This window comes from Pan paniscus, chromosome 3 (genome assembly GCF_029289425.2).
Source record: "Pan paniscus chromosome 3, NHGRI_mPanPan1-v2.0_pri, whole genome shotgun sequence".
NCBI classification, from domain to species: Eukaryota; Metazoa; Chordata; class Mammalia; order Primates; family Hominidae; genus Pan; species Pan paniscus.
This window is the reverse complement of record NC_073252.2, coordinates 101,098,718-101,114,232: the sequence shown is the minus strand read 5'-3', so window position 1 is coordinate 101,114,232 and position 15,515 is coordinate 101,098,718. Positions and strand designations below refer to the sequence as shown.

The 15,515-nt window shown below is 37.6% G+C and overlaps 2 protein-coding genes across 14 annotated transcripts in view; both read left to right on the top strand.

Moving 5' to 3' along the window:
• The window catches only part of SLC9B2 (solute carrier family 9 member B2), a 58,032-nt gene extending 44,614 nt beyond the window's left edge, over positions 1 to 13,418 (top strand). For 3 of the 9 annotated variants that reach the window (XM_057302116.2, XM_057302115.2, XM_055111676.2), the window contains 2 exons: positions 839 to 947; positions 6,044 to 10,377. In XM_057302116.2, the coding sequence (XP_057158099.1) occupies positions 839 to 947; positions 6,044 to 6,213 (279 nt within the window). In that variant the 3' untranslated portion in view covers positions 6,214 to 10,377. Of the gene's footprint in view, positions 1 to 838; positions 948 to 3,747; positions 3,885 to 6,043; positions 10,378 to 12,243 lie in introns of those variants that run through there. The other 6 variants (XM_055111674.2, XM_055111673.2, XM_055111677.2 and 3 more) reach the window with 4 other exon arrangements.
• SLC9B1 (solute carrier family 9 member B1) overlaps positions 12,708 to 15,515 on the top strand; it is a 143,657-nt gene continuing 140,849 nt past the window's right edge. For 3 of the 5 annotated variants that reach the window (XM_055111670.2, XM_055111672.2, XM_034958952.3), the window contains exon 1: positions 12,708 to 13,033. In XM_055111670.2, the coding sequence (XP_054967645.1) occupies positions 12,708 to 13,033 (326 nt within the window). The remainder of the gene's footprint in view (positions 13,034 to 15,515) is intronic. The other 2 variants (XM_034958953.3, XM_055111671.2) reach the window with 1 other exon arrangement.

Sequence of the window (15,515 nt, the reverse complement as noted above, 5' to 3'; positions counted from 1 at the left end):
TGGGATGCAGGAACCTAGAGCTAAGGCCACCAGTGCATGCTATAAGATCTTGCTAGGAAGAGCCACAGAAACCAGGAAGAAAAGCACCTTCAGCTTGCAATATCTCTTTAGCACACTCTACTGACAAAGTTTAACATGGTGCTACCTGGCAAAGGAAAAATATTTTAAAGGCCCAGCTCCATTTTCTGTGGAGCAACAGTGAAAGAGGAGCTGGAGATAATGGGCAATAAAGTGATAATTGGCACTGATAATCACTTTAGTAAACCTGGATTTTACTTTTGTGCGTGATTTGAGATAACCTTAAACAGTATTTTTTGTACAGATAAAATTGGAAACAATTTAAAGATCTGTCAATAAAGAAATGATTGAATAAACTATGGTACTTCCATACTGTAGATCACTATGCAGCAGTAATAGGGGCATATCTAGATATATGTACCAATATTGCAAGCTCTCTAAATCATATTGTTGAAGGAAAGTTGACATAAAATTTTAAACTACAAAACACTACTATATATTACAATATGTATACACACATGCACATACACACGATGTATTCAGAAGTAGGAGTCCTCATAAGATTACTTTATAAGAATCTTTTTATTAATATCCATGTGCAAACTAATATTTAGTATGCTAAAACACCTCATGTATCTTAACTGTGATAGAAAGATCTTCATGCAGTTTTTTCGCTCTGTTCTAGCTAACCTTTTAGTTATAGATGGCACAGAAATAAAGCTTATCTCAGGCCAAATAATTCAAACCTCAAATTAATAAAATTCTTTGCATTTGTAACTTCACATAATAAAAATCTGTGTGTGTTTTATTGTTATTTTAGGCAGAGGTTGAAAAGATAATTGCAGTTGCCTGGGACATTTTTCAGCCCCTTCTTTTTGGACTAATTGGAGCAGAGGTATCTATTGCATCTCTCAGACCAGAAACTGTAGGTAAGAATTTCAAAATGTGCTTTTGTTAAAATTCACTTTTTTTGGTCAGCCTACTCACCAATAAAGTCTACTTTTTATATTCATTGAAATATCTCCAGCAGGTGTGTGTACAGTGGTTACTATTGTCACAATTATATAAAAAGTTAATTATGATGTAAGTTTTTTAGAGTAGTTGGTTAGAAAATAATGCTTGTTCATCTAAGACGGTATATTTTACACATTTAATATTGTTCCTTGTATATGAAAGTGACACTGCTGACCACTACCCAGAAAATTCAGGCCTTACAATTCTTTTTCCAAGGGTAAGAATATTCATCTAGCCTTGTCCTAAACAAGAGCGAGAATTTTAAAGACAACTAGTTAGTTCTATAGTTTGTACCCATGGGATAGAAATGCCTTGTTGTTCATTAATTATTTTATTTATTCCTGCATTCAAAAGCCATCATATTAAAACTCTGTTGATTCAAAACACTGCACTTAAAAATTAATTTGTATATATGTACTCATTATTTCCTTCTTTCCTTCCATCACAGTATTCTTCCATCCATACTAGGAATCCCATCTCCCGCTACTCCTTCTGAATCTTGCATATGGATTCTTTCCTTTTCTCATACATCTTAAATATCCATGTCGCAATTTTCTTCTCTTCAGAATTTAGTCTCCAATCTCTCTTATCTTAAAAAAAAAATGCTTCTCTTCTGACACATGCTGCAACATGGATGAACCTTGAGAACATTATGCTAAGTGAAATAAGCCAGTCAGAAAAAGACTAACCCTGTATGATTCCACTTACATGAGGTATCCAGAGTAGTCAGACTCATAAATGGTACTTGCCAGGGGCTGGGAGTAAAGGGAAATTGTTGTTTAATGGGTATAGAGTTTAAATTCTGTGAGATGAAAAAATTCTGGAGATTGGTTGCATAATAGTGTGAATATACTTAATGATACTAACTATACACATAAAAATGGTTAAGATGGTAAATGTTATGTGTATTTTACTACAATTAAAATAATGTATATTAAAATAATATGTTAAAATTATATATATATAAAATTTCTCTATTTCACTTCCCCCCATCTCTACCATGCTACCTCTCTTGTCTTCTTTTCGGACTTTTCAAAAGAGGTCACTACATTCCCCTTTCCACTTCAGTTCCCATTTCCTCCTTCTATACATTTTAGCCCAGCTTCTGCCTATCACACAACCTGCCAACCTCTCACACAACCTGCCAACCTCTCACCAAGGTAATATTGCTAAATCCAGTCTTTGCTTTACTTGATCTGTCAGCAGCATTTGCTGCTTTTGACCCTCTAACACTCCTTTATATTAAGTTCTTAAACTTCCTATTTCCCAGTGCTGTTTGAGCCTTTCCTTACACCATATGTAGCTTAAATGCTGCCCTTTATCAAATTGCTTTCTAACTTTGTGCCTCTGGCTCTATATAACTTCTCTAACCTTATCTATACTAGTGACATCAACTATAAACTGTATAATTCCAAACTATTTATCTCTAAATCAATATATCCAATTGTTGATTGGACAGCACCACTTGTATGTCCTGTTAACCTTCAAACTCAACTAAAACTTCCTTCTCATCCTCTTCTCAAACTTTCAATGTTTCCTTCTGGGAATGGTATCAACTCTTTATCTTGTACTTCAGGCTACAGGTATTTTTGAATACTTTCCAACCTTGAAGAAATACCTTTCAACAAAGAACCACAAAACTTTCCCATAAAAAAGCCATATGGCAGATTTACAATAGATCCTCCCGCTATGTCTATCTGATGTTTTACCAGCCCTTTGAATTTGAGATAAGTACTTATCCTTTCTGAGCTTCTGGTTTTTTCAACTATAAAATAATACTTACTCCACAGGTTGTAAGGACTAAGTAAAATAATACATTTAAAGCTTAGTACAGCTTTTGGCACAGAGTAAACACTCAACAAATGTTACTTTTTAAAAAATCACCCTAATACTCAGGAGTCACCTTAGCTGTATCATTCTTAGGTCCAGTAGCATGTAGCAGCACTACTCACAATCCCTTGTTTGGCAAATGATGATGAACTTGTCTTTATCAGCAAAGAATTCTACAGGACTAAATGGGGTAGCTGTGTATGTTAACCAGGGATAATTGGGACCAGTACGACCGGTACACATCAGTATGGTGAAACAGTGGTAGACTGCCAGTGTCTATTCTGATTGGTCAGTGCCCAGCCAGCTCTGATTGGCTAATTCCCTCCATACTGGCTCATAAATATTTTAGCTATCACTTCTGGTCTTATACCCTGTAAAGAATTATTGACTTTTTGGGTTAAAATATTGTTTTTCCCTCTTTTATGCCCTTAGTTTGTTTATACCTCACTTACTGTATAGTCTATGAATTGGTTGTTTATGTGTCTTTCTCTGACTTTGAGGCAAAGTCTATACATTATACATTTATGTGTACACAGTACTTAGTTTAAAGCTTATTACTTATCATTTAATCACTTCTTACACACATGAACAAGCATGGTTCTTGCTATAAAGCATAAGACATATATAACATTCAAATCTCTACATAAGAATTCAAATATGCTTAATTTCTGGTTTTAATCTAGGGAAACACCTTATTTTAAACAAATAGCCTGATTGATCCTTAATATTGATTGTTTTTATATATTCTTCCTAAACATTTTTGTATTTGTAATTTTTAATGCTTTAAAAATTATTTCTGTTGATGGTTATTTTGAATTAGTAACCATGAGATGCAGTTTCTCTCCTAGTATTTTATTATTTCTAAAAATTGAATATTTCTTACAGGCCTTTGTGTTGCCACCGTAGGCATTGCAGTATTGATACGAATTTTGACTACATTTCTGATGGTGTGTTTTGCTGGTTTTAACTTAAAAGAAAAGATATTTATTTCTTTTGCATGGCTTCCAAAGGCCACAGTTCAGGTATGATGGATAGGATGGCTTAGCATCTTAACTGCTATTTCTGCATGACACCTTGAAATATTGAATAAGAGGGCTTGTTTAAATTTAGTGAAAATAAATAATTGAAGTGGATTTATGAAAAGAGTTTATCCTAATCTATTCTTTAAAACCTGTATTTTTGGTATATTCATTCCTTAAATGTGATAGCTCATTAAATTTCCTTAGATCACCAGGGTACAGGTAAAAATCCAGTAAATCCCTATTCTACTAGAAAGCAGTAGTAACAGGAGAGAAGAGTTTGAATTTCATCAGTCAGCACTCTCTAAGTCACCCAAGGAAAGAGTTGTTAACTCTTTTCATGTTAATAAGTTCCAAGAAGAGAGTAAAATAGAAATAACATGGTTCCCTTAATGTTTGGAGATATTTTAATGTTAATATGATTGATGATCAGTTGAGCTTGACCAGAGTCTTTGTATGTAATGGAGAAAAGATTTATTGAAAAACAACTCAGAAAGCACTTTATTGATTTCCTAGATTATTAGTTGGTATTAATTATTCAAAACTCACTGAACTTCCTGGCAAATGTCTCAATCACTTAACCGAAAATTTGTGCATTCTAATAAATGTGATAAATAAAGCTATTATAGATAGGTGCTTGAATTTGTTGACCATGCATTTGTTAGAATATCTATGATTGCTAATTAAGTTAGAACTGTATAGATTATGATTTGTTGCAAATGTGATGTATCTTTGGTTGTATATTTTCAGACTAATTACATCAAACAACATTTAACTGTTTTGCCCCAGATTATTTTATAATTAAATATTCAAATTTATGTTATTAAGGAATTAAAATCAAGTGTTTTTCATTTAGGAGGCTTTGGGGGATGTGTATGCTCAGCAATTATATTCCAGATTTCAATTATGCTCTTTGCATTTGGGCATTACTCCAGAATTCCCCTCACCCCTATCAGACTTTCAAAAATGTCTAAAACATAATGGCTAAGAGTTCTATAAAAAGGTCTCTGGACAGCAATGTGACCAGCCAAACTCCAGTTCTATTATAGAAGGGAAAGGGGTCATTCATGTTTTTGTGAGCAACTAGTAGTTTCTGCCATTGTTTCTGATGCACATTTTTCTTTTTCATTGTCTTAGAGGCTTACATTGTTCTCTGTGGAATAAGGGATAACCAGATTAATTAATACATTTTTCCCATCTGCACTGATAATATTGCATTTTGCCTCTAAAAGAAACTGAGAATTTTCATAATGTTTTCCAACAGATGCATTCCAAATAAAACATTTCACCAAATTCTGTGGCAAGGAGTTGACCAAATACCTAATAAGATCAACTTCAAGTTGTCAAGGTGTCCACTATTTTCATGTTTCATGACGTTTGACAATGAGTTTAAGCTCTAAAGTAATATATATTTATTTAAAATTTAACAGTTTTCAGTAGGTATCACTGCATGTTTTTCATCTTATTTTTTAGTTCCACATTCCTAAAGATTAAAGGAGATGACCAGTAATTTCCATCTTTATTCAGGAAAAATTTAGTACATAGAACTTTATGTTATATTTAATTAATATTGTGAGTCTGGATTTGCTTTGTGTTTTGAAATGTATTTTACTGATATTTATGTAACCCTATCTTACACAGATAGGTACAAATGAGTCATCAGTATGTTCCCATGCAAGGGCAGAGTTTTTAGATCATCAGAACCAGCTGGGCTGGGCACAGTGACTTACACCTGTAATCCCAGCACTTGGGAGGCTAAGGAGGGAGGATCACTTGAGGCCAGGAGTTCAAGACCAGTCTGGGCAACACAGCGAGACCCTGTCTCTAAAAAAGTAAAAAAACAAAACAAAACAAAACCTGCAATACACTTTGAAAGAATACTAAAACAACTTTCTTTTTTTTTTAATTTTATTATTATTATACTTTAAGTTTTAGGGTACATGTGCACAACGTGCAGGTTTGTTATATATGTATACATGTGCCATGTTGGTGTGCTGCACCCATTAACTCGTCATTTAGCATTAGGTATATCTCCTAATGCTTACAACTTTCTTAGTTGAGCAAAAGAACAAGCAATTTGCTTTTGCAAACAATAAAAAACTCACTTTTTTTATATGTGCTTATCTTATCATGATTCCATTTTTACCCTTAAACTTTTATAGGCTGCAATAGGATCTGTGGCTTTGGACACAGCAAGGTCACATGGAGAGAAACAATTAGAAGACTATGGAATGGATGTGTTGACAGTGGCATTTTTGTCCATCCTCATCACAGCCCCAATTGGAAGTCTGCTTATTGGTTTACTGGGCCCCAGGCTTCTGCAGAAAGTTGAACATCAAAATAAAGATGAAGAAGTTCAAGGAGAGACTTCTGTGCAAGTTTAGAGGTGAAAAGAGAGAGTGCTGAACATAATGTTTAGAAAGCTGCTACTTTTTTCAAGATGCATATTGAAATATGTAATGTTTAAGCTTAAAATGTAATAGAACCAAAAGTGTAGCTGTTTCTTTAAACAGCATTTTTAGCCCTTGCTCTTTCCATGTGGGTGGTAATGATCTATATCACCAACCTTAATCTCTCTGCCTTTTTTTTCAAACACCCCTTCATCATCCATCTTAATTTGCATAAGGACATATCTACTTTAATGTACTACCACAGTTTACAATTAACGTGGGAAAGACCAGCTTCAGTATCCTCTTCAGCTAGGATTGCTCTAACTTTTAACTTTCACAGTTTCCTGATTCATATTTGCCCAGGCTCTGATGCCTTGAATTGGTTTTGGCTCCTCTTTTTTGGTTCTGTTTTTGTTGTTAAACATCATAATGCAGTCTCTCATTAATTTTTACCGTCATTTACCCTGATAATCTGCCTCTTCTCCATTTCTCCTTCCCTTACTACCTTTCTTTGAATTACTGTAACTGATTGGTTCCACCAAAATTTTAAAGTACATGAAGTATCTTCATTGGTTCATCCTCTTGCCCCCTCCAGATGTCAAAAAACTTTATCCTGCCCCCTAGCTGACCACCCAGGTTCCTTTATTTCAGTGGCCCATGTGAGTCTACCTTCCCCTAAGGAGTGCCCTAATCCAGCCCTTTTTTTGTTTCTTATGACCCATATCTTTAGGCTCTTCCCATTTCTAGGTGGGAGATAGGTAAGTTTCAAATCTATGCCAGTCTTATGAATATTACATTAGGGTAATGTGCTATAATGAAGAAATAAAAAATACAGTGCTTAAAAGAAAATAAAATTCTATTTCTGTCTAATGAAATGGGCTGATTCGTTAATACCAACAGGGTTACTCTGCTTATGAGGTCTGCTCAGAGTCCCATGTCTTTCTGTCCTGAAGCTCTGCCATTCCCTAGCTTAGGACATGGCTTAACCTATTTATGCCAGAGGTTGCAAAAATTTTTTGTGAAAAATCAGACCTTGGCGATGACCTTGAGCAGTAGGATATAAATAACTCCCACAGGTTTAGCATTCTAATAATGGAACACTAGGCATAAATGGGTTAAAAATGCATCTCTACCATATCTCCATTCTATCTCGCAAGGAAAATGCAAGTATAGCAATTTATTTTTGAGGAAGTGATGTGGAAGTTGGACACATCTTTTTTCCTACATTTATTGGTATTGATCATATCCGGCTGTGAGGCAGCTAAGTGTTGTCTCTAGCTAAGCATTCACACTCCTAGAAGGAACGGAACATCAGATTTTCGGGGCCAGAGCTTCCACTGTGTTGGATGTTACCATCATTCAGTAGCATATTCTTACATGCAAACAAAAGCTTTTGAAAGACATTGCCTTAAACCAAAAGAGTGACTTCTATGGCAGGGATTTCAGAAATTGTGACTTGCCAGCAGAGAAAATATTAGAAGAAAGACTTACCTGCATAGGTCATATTTTATCCTACTTTGTAACAGGCCATCTCTGCTTTTGTGTATCACTCATAAGTTCCTCTTCACTCTAGGTCATCTTCTGTGTAGTTACTGAAATAATCACATTCACATACAGTTTACAGTTTTTATTATGTTATCTGTGTACCTGAAGTGTTTATTATATACTTGTCATATCCTATCTAAACTCCTCGACCTAGAATTCAAAGTTCATTTTAATCTTGAAGTAGATATTAAATATGTATTAGATGAATGAATTATGAATATCCTAATCCCACCAAGCTGATCTGCATAAATAAAGCCTGTCCATTCCTCTCTTCATTAGACTTCTGTTCGAGCCCTATCCACCATGGCTTTCACCTCTATTCAAAACTAGTTTAATATTCACTTCTTCTAAATAGCCTTCAATTTTATGTCAGCTTTGCTTTGGTTACCCTATGGTGCTGTATTCCTTTAATGTTTATGCTCTTGATTTGGACTTGATTAATTTATACCAAAGGTCAGATAAGTGTTTTGAACTGAACTTCATGGGTTAGGTGCACTTTGCTGGGAGCACCATAAACTTAATGATCATCTGGTCCTCTATTTTTGCAGGCTCTAAAAGTAGATGCATCCAAAAAATACTTACTGAAAGCTTTTGAGATCCAGGCACATCATCAAGAGTAATATTGTCCCTGTCCTTAAGGATTTAACAGTCCAATAGAGACAACAGACAGTTAAACAAGACATTGCAAAACAATATGATAAGTGCTATTATGCAGGAACTACAGGGCTGCTAGGGAGCTCATGGCAGGAGCACTCAATCAATCCGAGGGTGGTGGAGTTTAGGCACAGCTTCCCAGAGAAAGTAGGGCATTGGCTGAGGGAAGATTAGGACTTAGCCAGCAAAAGGGATGTAAGACCAAAAAGTGTTACACTTCATGCTGTTTCCCAGGCATTTTCTCCAAGTAACAGGCTTGGAATATTTATTAACTTATACATAATACAGTTAGTATAACTAAATCAGAATGCTATTGAATATGTTTAGGGCCCCTAGGAAAATTAGAAATGGAAGTCCACAGAGTACAGAAGTGATTGAAGGGCACCTGAAGCCACTGCCAATACCTGTTTTCATTTTGAGGTCATGCAGCAAACTCTTTTCTACCTCTAAGAGGGTAGCCACCATCTAAATCTCTGTGACTGCCCAGTGCTGGCTTTTTGACTTCCTCTATTGGATCTCTGAAATTTGTGCCTATTCCTGGAAGCTCTTTGTAGGAATTTATTAATTGCTATAAGACTATGTTGCTGTTATATATCATGGAGATGGTGAGGTCAAGAATGACAGAGGCTGACCATTCAGCAGGGCTCACCATGTGAAGGCCGGGGTTTGTCACCACATTGAAAGCCACATCTCTTGACTTGGTTGGTGAACTTAGGGTTAACCTGATAGAGTACTGACCAACTCAACCTATCCCCATTTGAACCACAGATAGAAACAATTACTCTAACTTTTGGGTCCCTTATACATACTTATGTCAGAGCACATGTAACACTTTTTTTCACTTTATTTACATGTTTGTCTCTTATTAAATCAGCTCCCTATGGGTAGGAACCTTGTCTTAATTATCCTTGAATCCTCAGCATTTTTCACAGGGCATGGAACACAGTAGACATTTAATAAACATTTACTGACTAAATCTGAGAGGAAGAGGATCCTCTCTCAATATCAGAAAACTACTTGCCACACAACAGTTCGGATCTTAGTCCACTTAGTCTATCTTAGTCAGCTTGGGCTGCTATAACAAAATACCATACACTGGGTGGCTTACACAACAGAAACTTACTTCTATTAAAGGTTGGAAGTTCGAGATCAGGATGCCAGCATTGTTGGGCTCTGGCGAAGTCTCTCTCCCTGGCTTGCCAATGGCCACCTTCTCACCCTCTCACTCATGTGTCATCACTTGATGCCGAGAGAGAGCAAGCAAGCTCTCTGGTGTCTCTTCTTATAAGGGTACTCTAATCACAGCATGAGGGCCCTACCCTCATGACCTCATCCAAATCTAATTGCCTTCCCAAATCCTCATATCTAAATACATCATATTGGAAGTTAAGGCTTCAACATATGAATGTGTGGGGAAGGACATAATTCAGTCCCTGAAAGAAGTGTCATATTTCCAAGGACAGTATATTTCTGTCTGGTATTAACTCCCAATCACCTTGATTGATCTTGATGTCCTCAAAATTTCCTCAGGTAAACATTTGCAAATGATCTCATCCACTACATTCTTTAAAAATAGTATTTTTTTCTGATTATAAAGTAACACATTTTCATTGCAAAAAATTTAGAACACAGAAAAATACAAACAAGAAAACTGAAACTAATATAAACATGTATTTTATTTTTCTTTAAAATTGTACTGCAGTTTTGGGGGATGTATTATTTTCAGAAAGTTATATCATCAACTGAATTTGTTGGGTGAAAGGCAACATAAGTATTTCATATTTGGCTTTTATGATGCTATGTAGATTGAAGAATTCTTTTGTATATAATGAATGCTAAGCCTTCATGTTTATATTCAGATATTCATTTTGCAATGAATAAAACAGACAAATCCCTGCCTTCATGGAGCTTGTTTTAAAATCCATTTACTCCCTCACTCAGAATATATTATAACATGCCTACTGTGTGCCAGGTCTTGTGCTAGATACTAGGGAATACAGTGATGAACAAGATATTCAAGGGCTTGGTTTTCAATAGAACTTGATTCTAGTGGAAAATTGACAATGTGAGGAATACAAATATGAATAAGACATGATACTTGCCTTTAAGAACCTTAGAAGGAAATAAGATATGTACAAATAGCTATAATCCAAGTGAATAATTCAAAAGTGTTTTTAGTGTAGAAGTTGAGGAAATCTTAGAGGAACTGATACTTGAACTAGACCTTCAAGAATGGAGAGGATCTGGATGGATGGGGTAATATTAGGGAGTAAGGTGAAGATGGGAACAACTAGTGTGGGAGGCTGGCATATTAGCAAAGTTTTGAAAACAGTAAAGCCTGGAGCATAGAAAGTGATTGGCACTTGAGATTGATGAAGAGAATTAGAGATAAGACTAGAAAAGAAAGTTGGCACTGAAATCATACTAAATAGATCATTGGCTAAATATTTTTATTGAAGTACTTTCAGAAGTATGAAACTATTTATGTAGAAAGTGTTAAAACTTTTTTTATCATGTCATATATAGTTTTAAAAAATTGCTCTCAGTTAAGATTCTCCTTATTCCTCAAAAGCTTTTGCTTTCCATGACTTTGTTGCAAATATAATCAATTTACTTATTTTTAAAACACTTAATTTATATAAGAAAGGTTATCAGATGATTGTTTAAATGTTTTTTTATTAGTAAATTTTCATTATATTGTCTCCCAAAGAACCACTGTATTTTTTTAATGTCTCAGAACATTATATTTTTATATGAATCATTTATGTACCTCTCTGTAACAAGTGGGAATTGCTTCATGGCATTTGGGGAGTACGTAATATTATATTTATAGTTGACTGACTCAAATCCAGCCTGAGCCCTCTGGCCTGGTGAGAATTCCGAAACTCCATTTGTTGATGTGCCCTCCATCTTCCTTACATGGACCCTAAAGCACTTACCTCTCCAGGAGCCCATTCCTTCTAGAACATAAGAGTAGTGCCTTGGAGGCAAACAGACTCCTAGCAAAGGTCTTCCTTCCCAGGTTTACCATTTGTCCCAACTCCCATTATCTTTAGGGATCTACCTGCTTTTCCTGTGAGTACAAAACATTTCCTTTTCATGAGTACAAAACATTTCCTTAACCCTATAATCATGAAACCCTGTCTACTCTCCTGAAACGAGGAAGAAAAATAAATCCTTGCTGAGATGTCTATAACACGTTGAAGGAGGGAAGGTGTTAAAAACAATAAAAAGGGCAGGGCTGTGGTGGCTCACGCTTGTAATCCCAGTACTGTGGGAAGCCAAGACGGGCAGATCACTTAAGTCCAGGAGTTCAAGTCCTCCTGGGCAATATGTGAAACTCCTCTCTACTAAAAATACAAAAATTAGCCGGGGGTAGTGGTGCCCACCTGTAGTCCCAGCTACTCAGGAGGCAGGAGGATCGCTTGAACCAAGGAGGAGGAGGCTGCAGGGAGCCTAGATCGCACTGCACTCCAGCCGGGGTAATAGAGTGAGACCCTGTCTCAACAACGTCAACAAAACCAATAAAAAGATAATTTCGTATTTAAGTTACCCAAGAAGGAACGGTAATTTGAATCAGATCTTAGATGATGACTAAGAAAAAGAACACTCCGGTAGAGGAATTAACTTTACAGAACGCACTGAGGCAAAAAGGAATACAGTGTTCAAGAGTAAACATTGAGAGTCAGGAGAAACATTAGATAGGAAAGGGCAGTTTGTCTTTCTAAGAAGTTTACACTTTCTCCAATAACAGTTGTTTTTGTCTTTTATAGGAAGCGCGGATTCTATTACTGGAAACTTTGGGACTGAAAGGCCAAAGCTTCTGGGCCCACCGTCAACGCAGCTCCGCTTTCATTTCTTTCACATACAACTTTCCACATAAGATTTCATGCGGAAAAAAAAAAAAACTCACAAAGGTTTTATACTGATAACAGTATATTAAGTGTTTACTTTGTACACAGCGTCTTTGTTCCAGACACTTGCCATGTCTCATTTATTCTCACACCACCACCACAGCGTCCTTTACAGATGAGAAGACAACCTCAGGGAGACGATGTATTTGCCTAGGTCCCATAGCTAGCAAGTGACAGCGCTGCAGTTTAAGCTCAGGCCGTCTTGGGGAGAGACCGTGCTCTTCTACCATTGCACTTTAAGCTGACTTTAGGGGAAACACAATCTGAGTTTTGACAAGTTTACTTCTGGCACACGCAGTCCCGAGCACTGCTTTTTGGCTAAAATGCCCAGTGATGTCAACTCTGTCCCTGGATTTCTACAACCCGATGAGTCAATATTCAGAAGAGACGTCGAAAGGAAAGGGTTCAATAGACAGAAAACACACCAGACAGTCCCAGAAGCCCCAGAACCCTCGCCTCTGCCGGCGCGGACAGCCAAGACGTCACTTAAACGCGCTGCCGCCTCCTCGCCCCGCCCCGCCCCTGCGCGGAAGTCTATCCGGGCTTTCGCGTCACCACCCTGCCCACCTGGGTGGCGCGTGGCTTACGCAACGGTTACTGGGCTCCTGGGCCGCTCCCGGGCCAGCGAGGGCTGCCAAAGAAGTTGTAGGTACGGCCCATTTTTCTTAACGCCGCCCTTCCAAGCCCTTTGGCGCTAGTCCCGGGTCTCCCGCGATCGTTTCCTTGCGGTAGGCCCCAGGAGGGCCTTTCCTCCCCCTCAGTGCAATGGGATTCTTGGGCTCTTCTCCCAGACGCTGAGGGAACAGCCACAGACATTGTCTCTCCTCTCCGTGACTCCTTTCCTTACTCCGTCATCCCACATCTCTCTTGTTTGTTCTCTTTTCCTCCTGTTTTTCTTATTTTACAAATACTCGCCAGTAAGAAAGAAGAGATCTGTCAGTTAAGATTGACTGCAAAATTAATTGTATTAAGCGTGTACTATTTTACAAACGGTGGATCCCTGCAAATAAACCTTCACATACATGCTCCTGCGACTGGAGATTCTGGGATTGGTTGCCGATCCTGAGAAAGCTCTCTTCCCCCACCCACCCACATCCACGCCCCTTAATCCTGTTTACTCCTCTTGGCTTTAACCCAGGGGACAAGCACTTCCAGCAGTCCCCAACCTTTTTGGCACCAGGGATCAGTTTCATGGAAGACAGTTTGGGGTGGGGGGCAGGTTGGGATGACACTCTTCTATCTCAGATCATCAGGCATTAGATTCTCATGAGAAGGCGCAATTTAGATCCCTCACATGTGCAGTTCATAATCAGGTCTGTGCTCCTATGAGAATCTAATGCCTTTGCTGATCTGACAGGAGGTGGAGCTCAGGCATAATCCTCTAGCCCTGCTCACCTGCTGTGTGGCCTGTTCCTAATAGGCCACAAACCTGTACCTGTCTGCTGCCCAGGGGTTGGGGATCCCTGCTTTAGACCAGTGCTTTTGAAGGAAAAAGGAAAGTTGCACACATACTGTGTCTGTCACATCAATCAGTAGTGTTACAAGAGCTCGTCACGGGACCATACCAGGTCCCTCACTCCCCTCTATGGGTGTCCTAGAGCCTGTGAAATAACAGATTTGGTGATGTGGGGAGACAATTGGCCCAGGTGGCACTGAGGGAGGCCACACCCCACTCTCTGATTTTCCTTAGAGATAAATATAATTATGTGTGCAACAGAAGCATGAAAAATGACACTTATTATTGTCACCCCTAGAGAATTCATGCCCCAAATATTTTAGTCACTGTGTGCCTATGAAAAGGGCATTCATAGGTATTGTCCTCTGTGAGTACCAGAATTTTTTTTAACTTACTTTTTAAAATTCTATACAGATTTAGTTAGTACAAGTTCAGTTTTGTTGTGTGGATATATTGCACAGTAGTGAAGTCTGGGCTTTTAGAGTACCAGAATTTATACTGCTGTTTTTCAGTTGGCTCTTGTCATAAGGTCCTGCCAATTACTAGACACAAGGAAATAGGTGGGTGCTGTAGTTGTAACATATAAAGTATCGTTTTTATAGTACTTCTCATTTTGTACTTATTTTTGTACTCATCCTGTTTAAACACTTCTGTTGGTTAACCAAATCCCATGTTACTGTGGTGTTTACTAAACACTGAGATTGAATAGTACCTGGAACATAGTGTAATATATGTTCAATAAATATTTTTTGAGGGAATGAATGGATGAGCTTCTGAAGAAGCCATACCTTAGCCACTTTTGTTTTTCCTGGATCCAGAGCTTAGTCTAGCAGTAGTAAACTCACCAGTGTGAGTTAAGTAGAGAAGTCAAGTGACTTGCTTAGGGAAAGGCATTCATTAAGTATTTTTTAAAGAATATCCTACTTTGTCAGGCATTGTTTTAGGCATTGTGAATACAATGGTAAGAAAGACTAGCAAGATCGCTGTTCTTATGAAGTTTAAATTCTAGTGAGTGGAAGATAGAAAATAGGTAAACTATATGAGCAAGGAATTTTGGATAATAGTAAGCACAGTGAAGAAGTAAAACAGTGTAAAGGTCTTCCTTAAGACTGGGGGAGGGGTTAGTTTAGATTGATTGCTTAGTGATATTTTTAAAAACCAACCATGGAAATATTTGGGATCAGCGCACTACAGGTAAAGGCAACTCCAATTGCAAGAGCCCTAAGGAAGGAAAGAACTTGGCTCCTTCCAGGAACATCATCAAGACCACTGAAGCTAAAATGTAGAGAAAGTGGTACAGGATGAGCTTGGAGGGATAGGTAGGGGCCAAATCATGTAAGGCTTTGAATAGGCCATGGAAATCTACCCATGGAATAAGTTTGGAATTTATTTAAAGTGTAAAGAGAAACCAGTAGTGAGTTGGAGGGAGTGATAGGATCTGATTTACATTGTAAAAAGGTTTGTTCTGCCTATTATGTGATGACTGAATCATACTGGGTGGGGAGCAAGATCTATAGCAGAAGATAATTGCAGAAATCCAAAGAGGAATGACAAGTTTGGGATAAAATAGCAGAGAAGTAGATGTATGTGAGCTCTATTTTGGGGGCAGAGCCTACAGATTTTGTGATGTTTTGAATATAGAGGTGATGAAAAAGGAGTCACCTCTAGCCCCTAA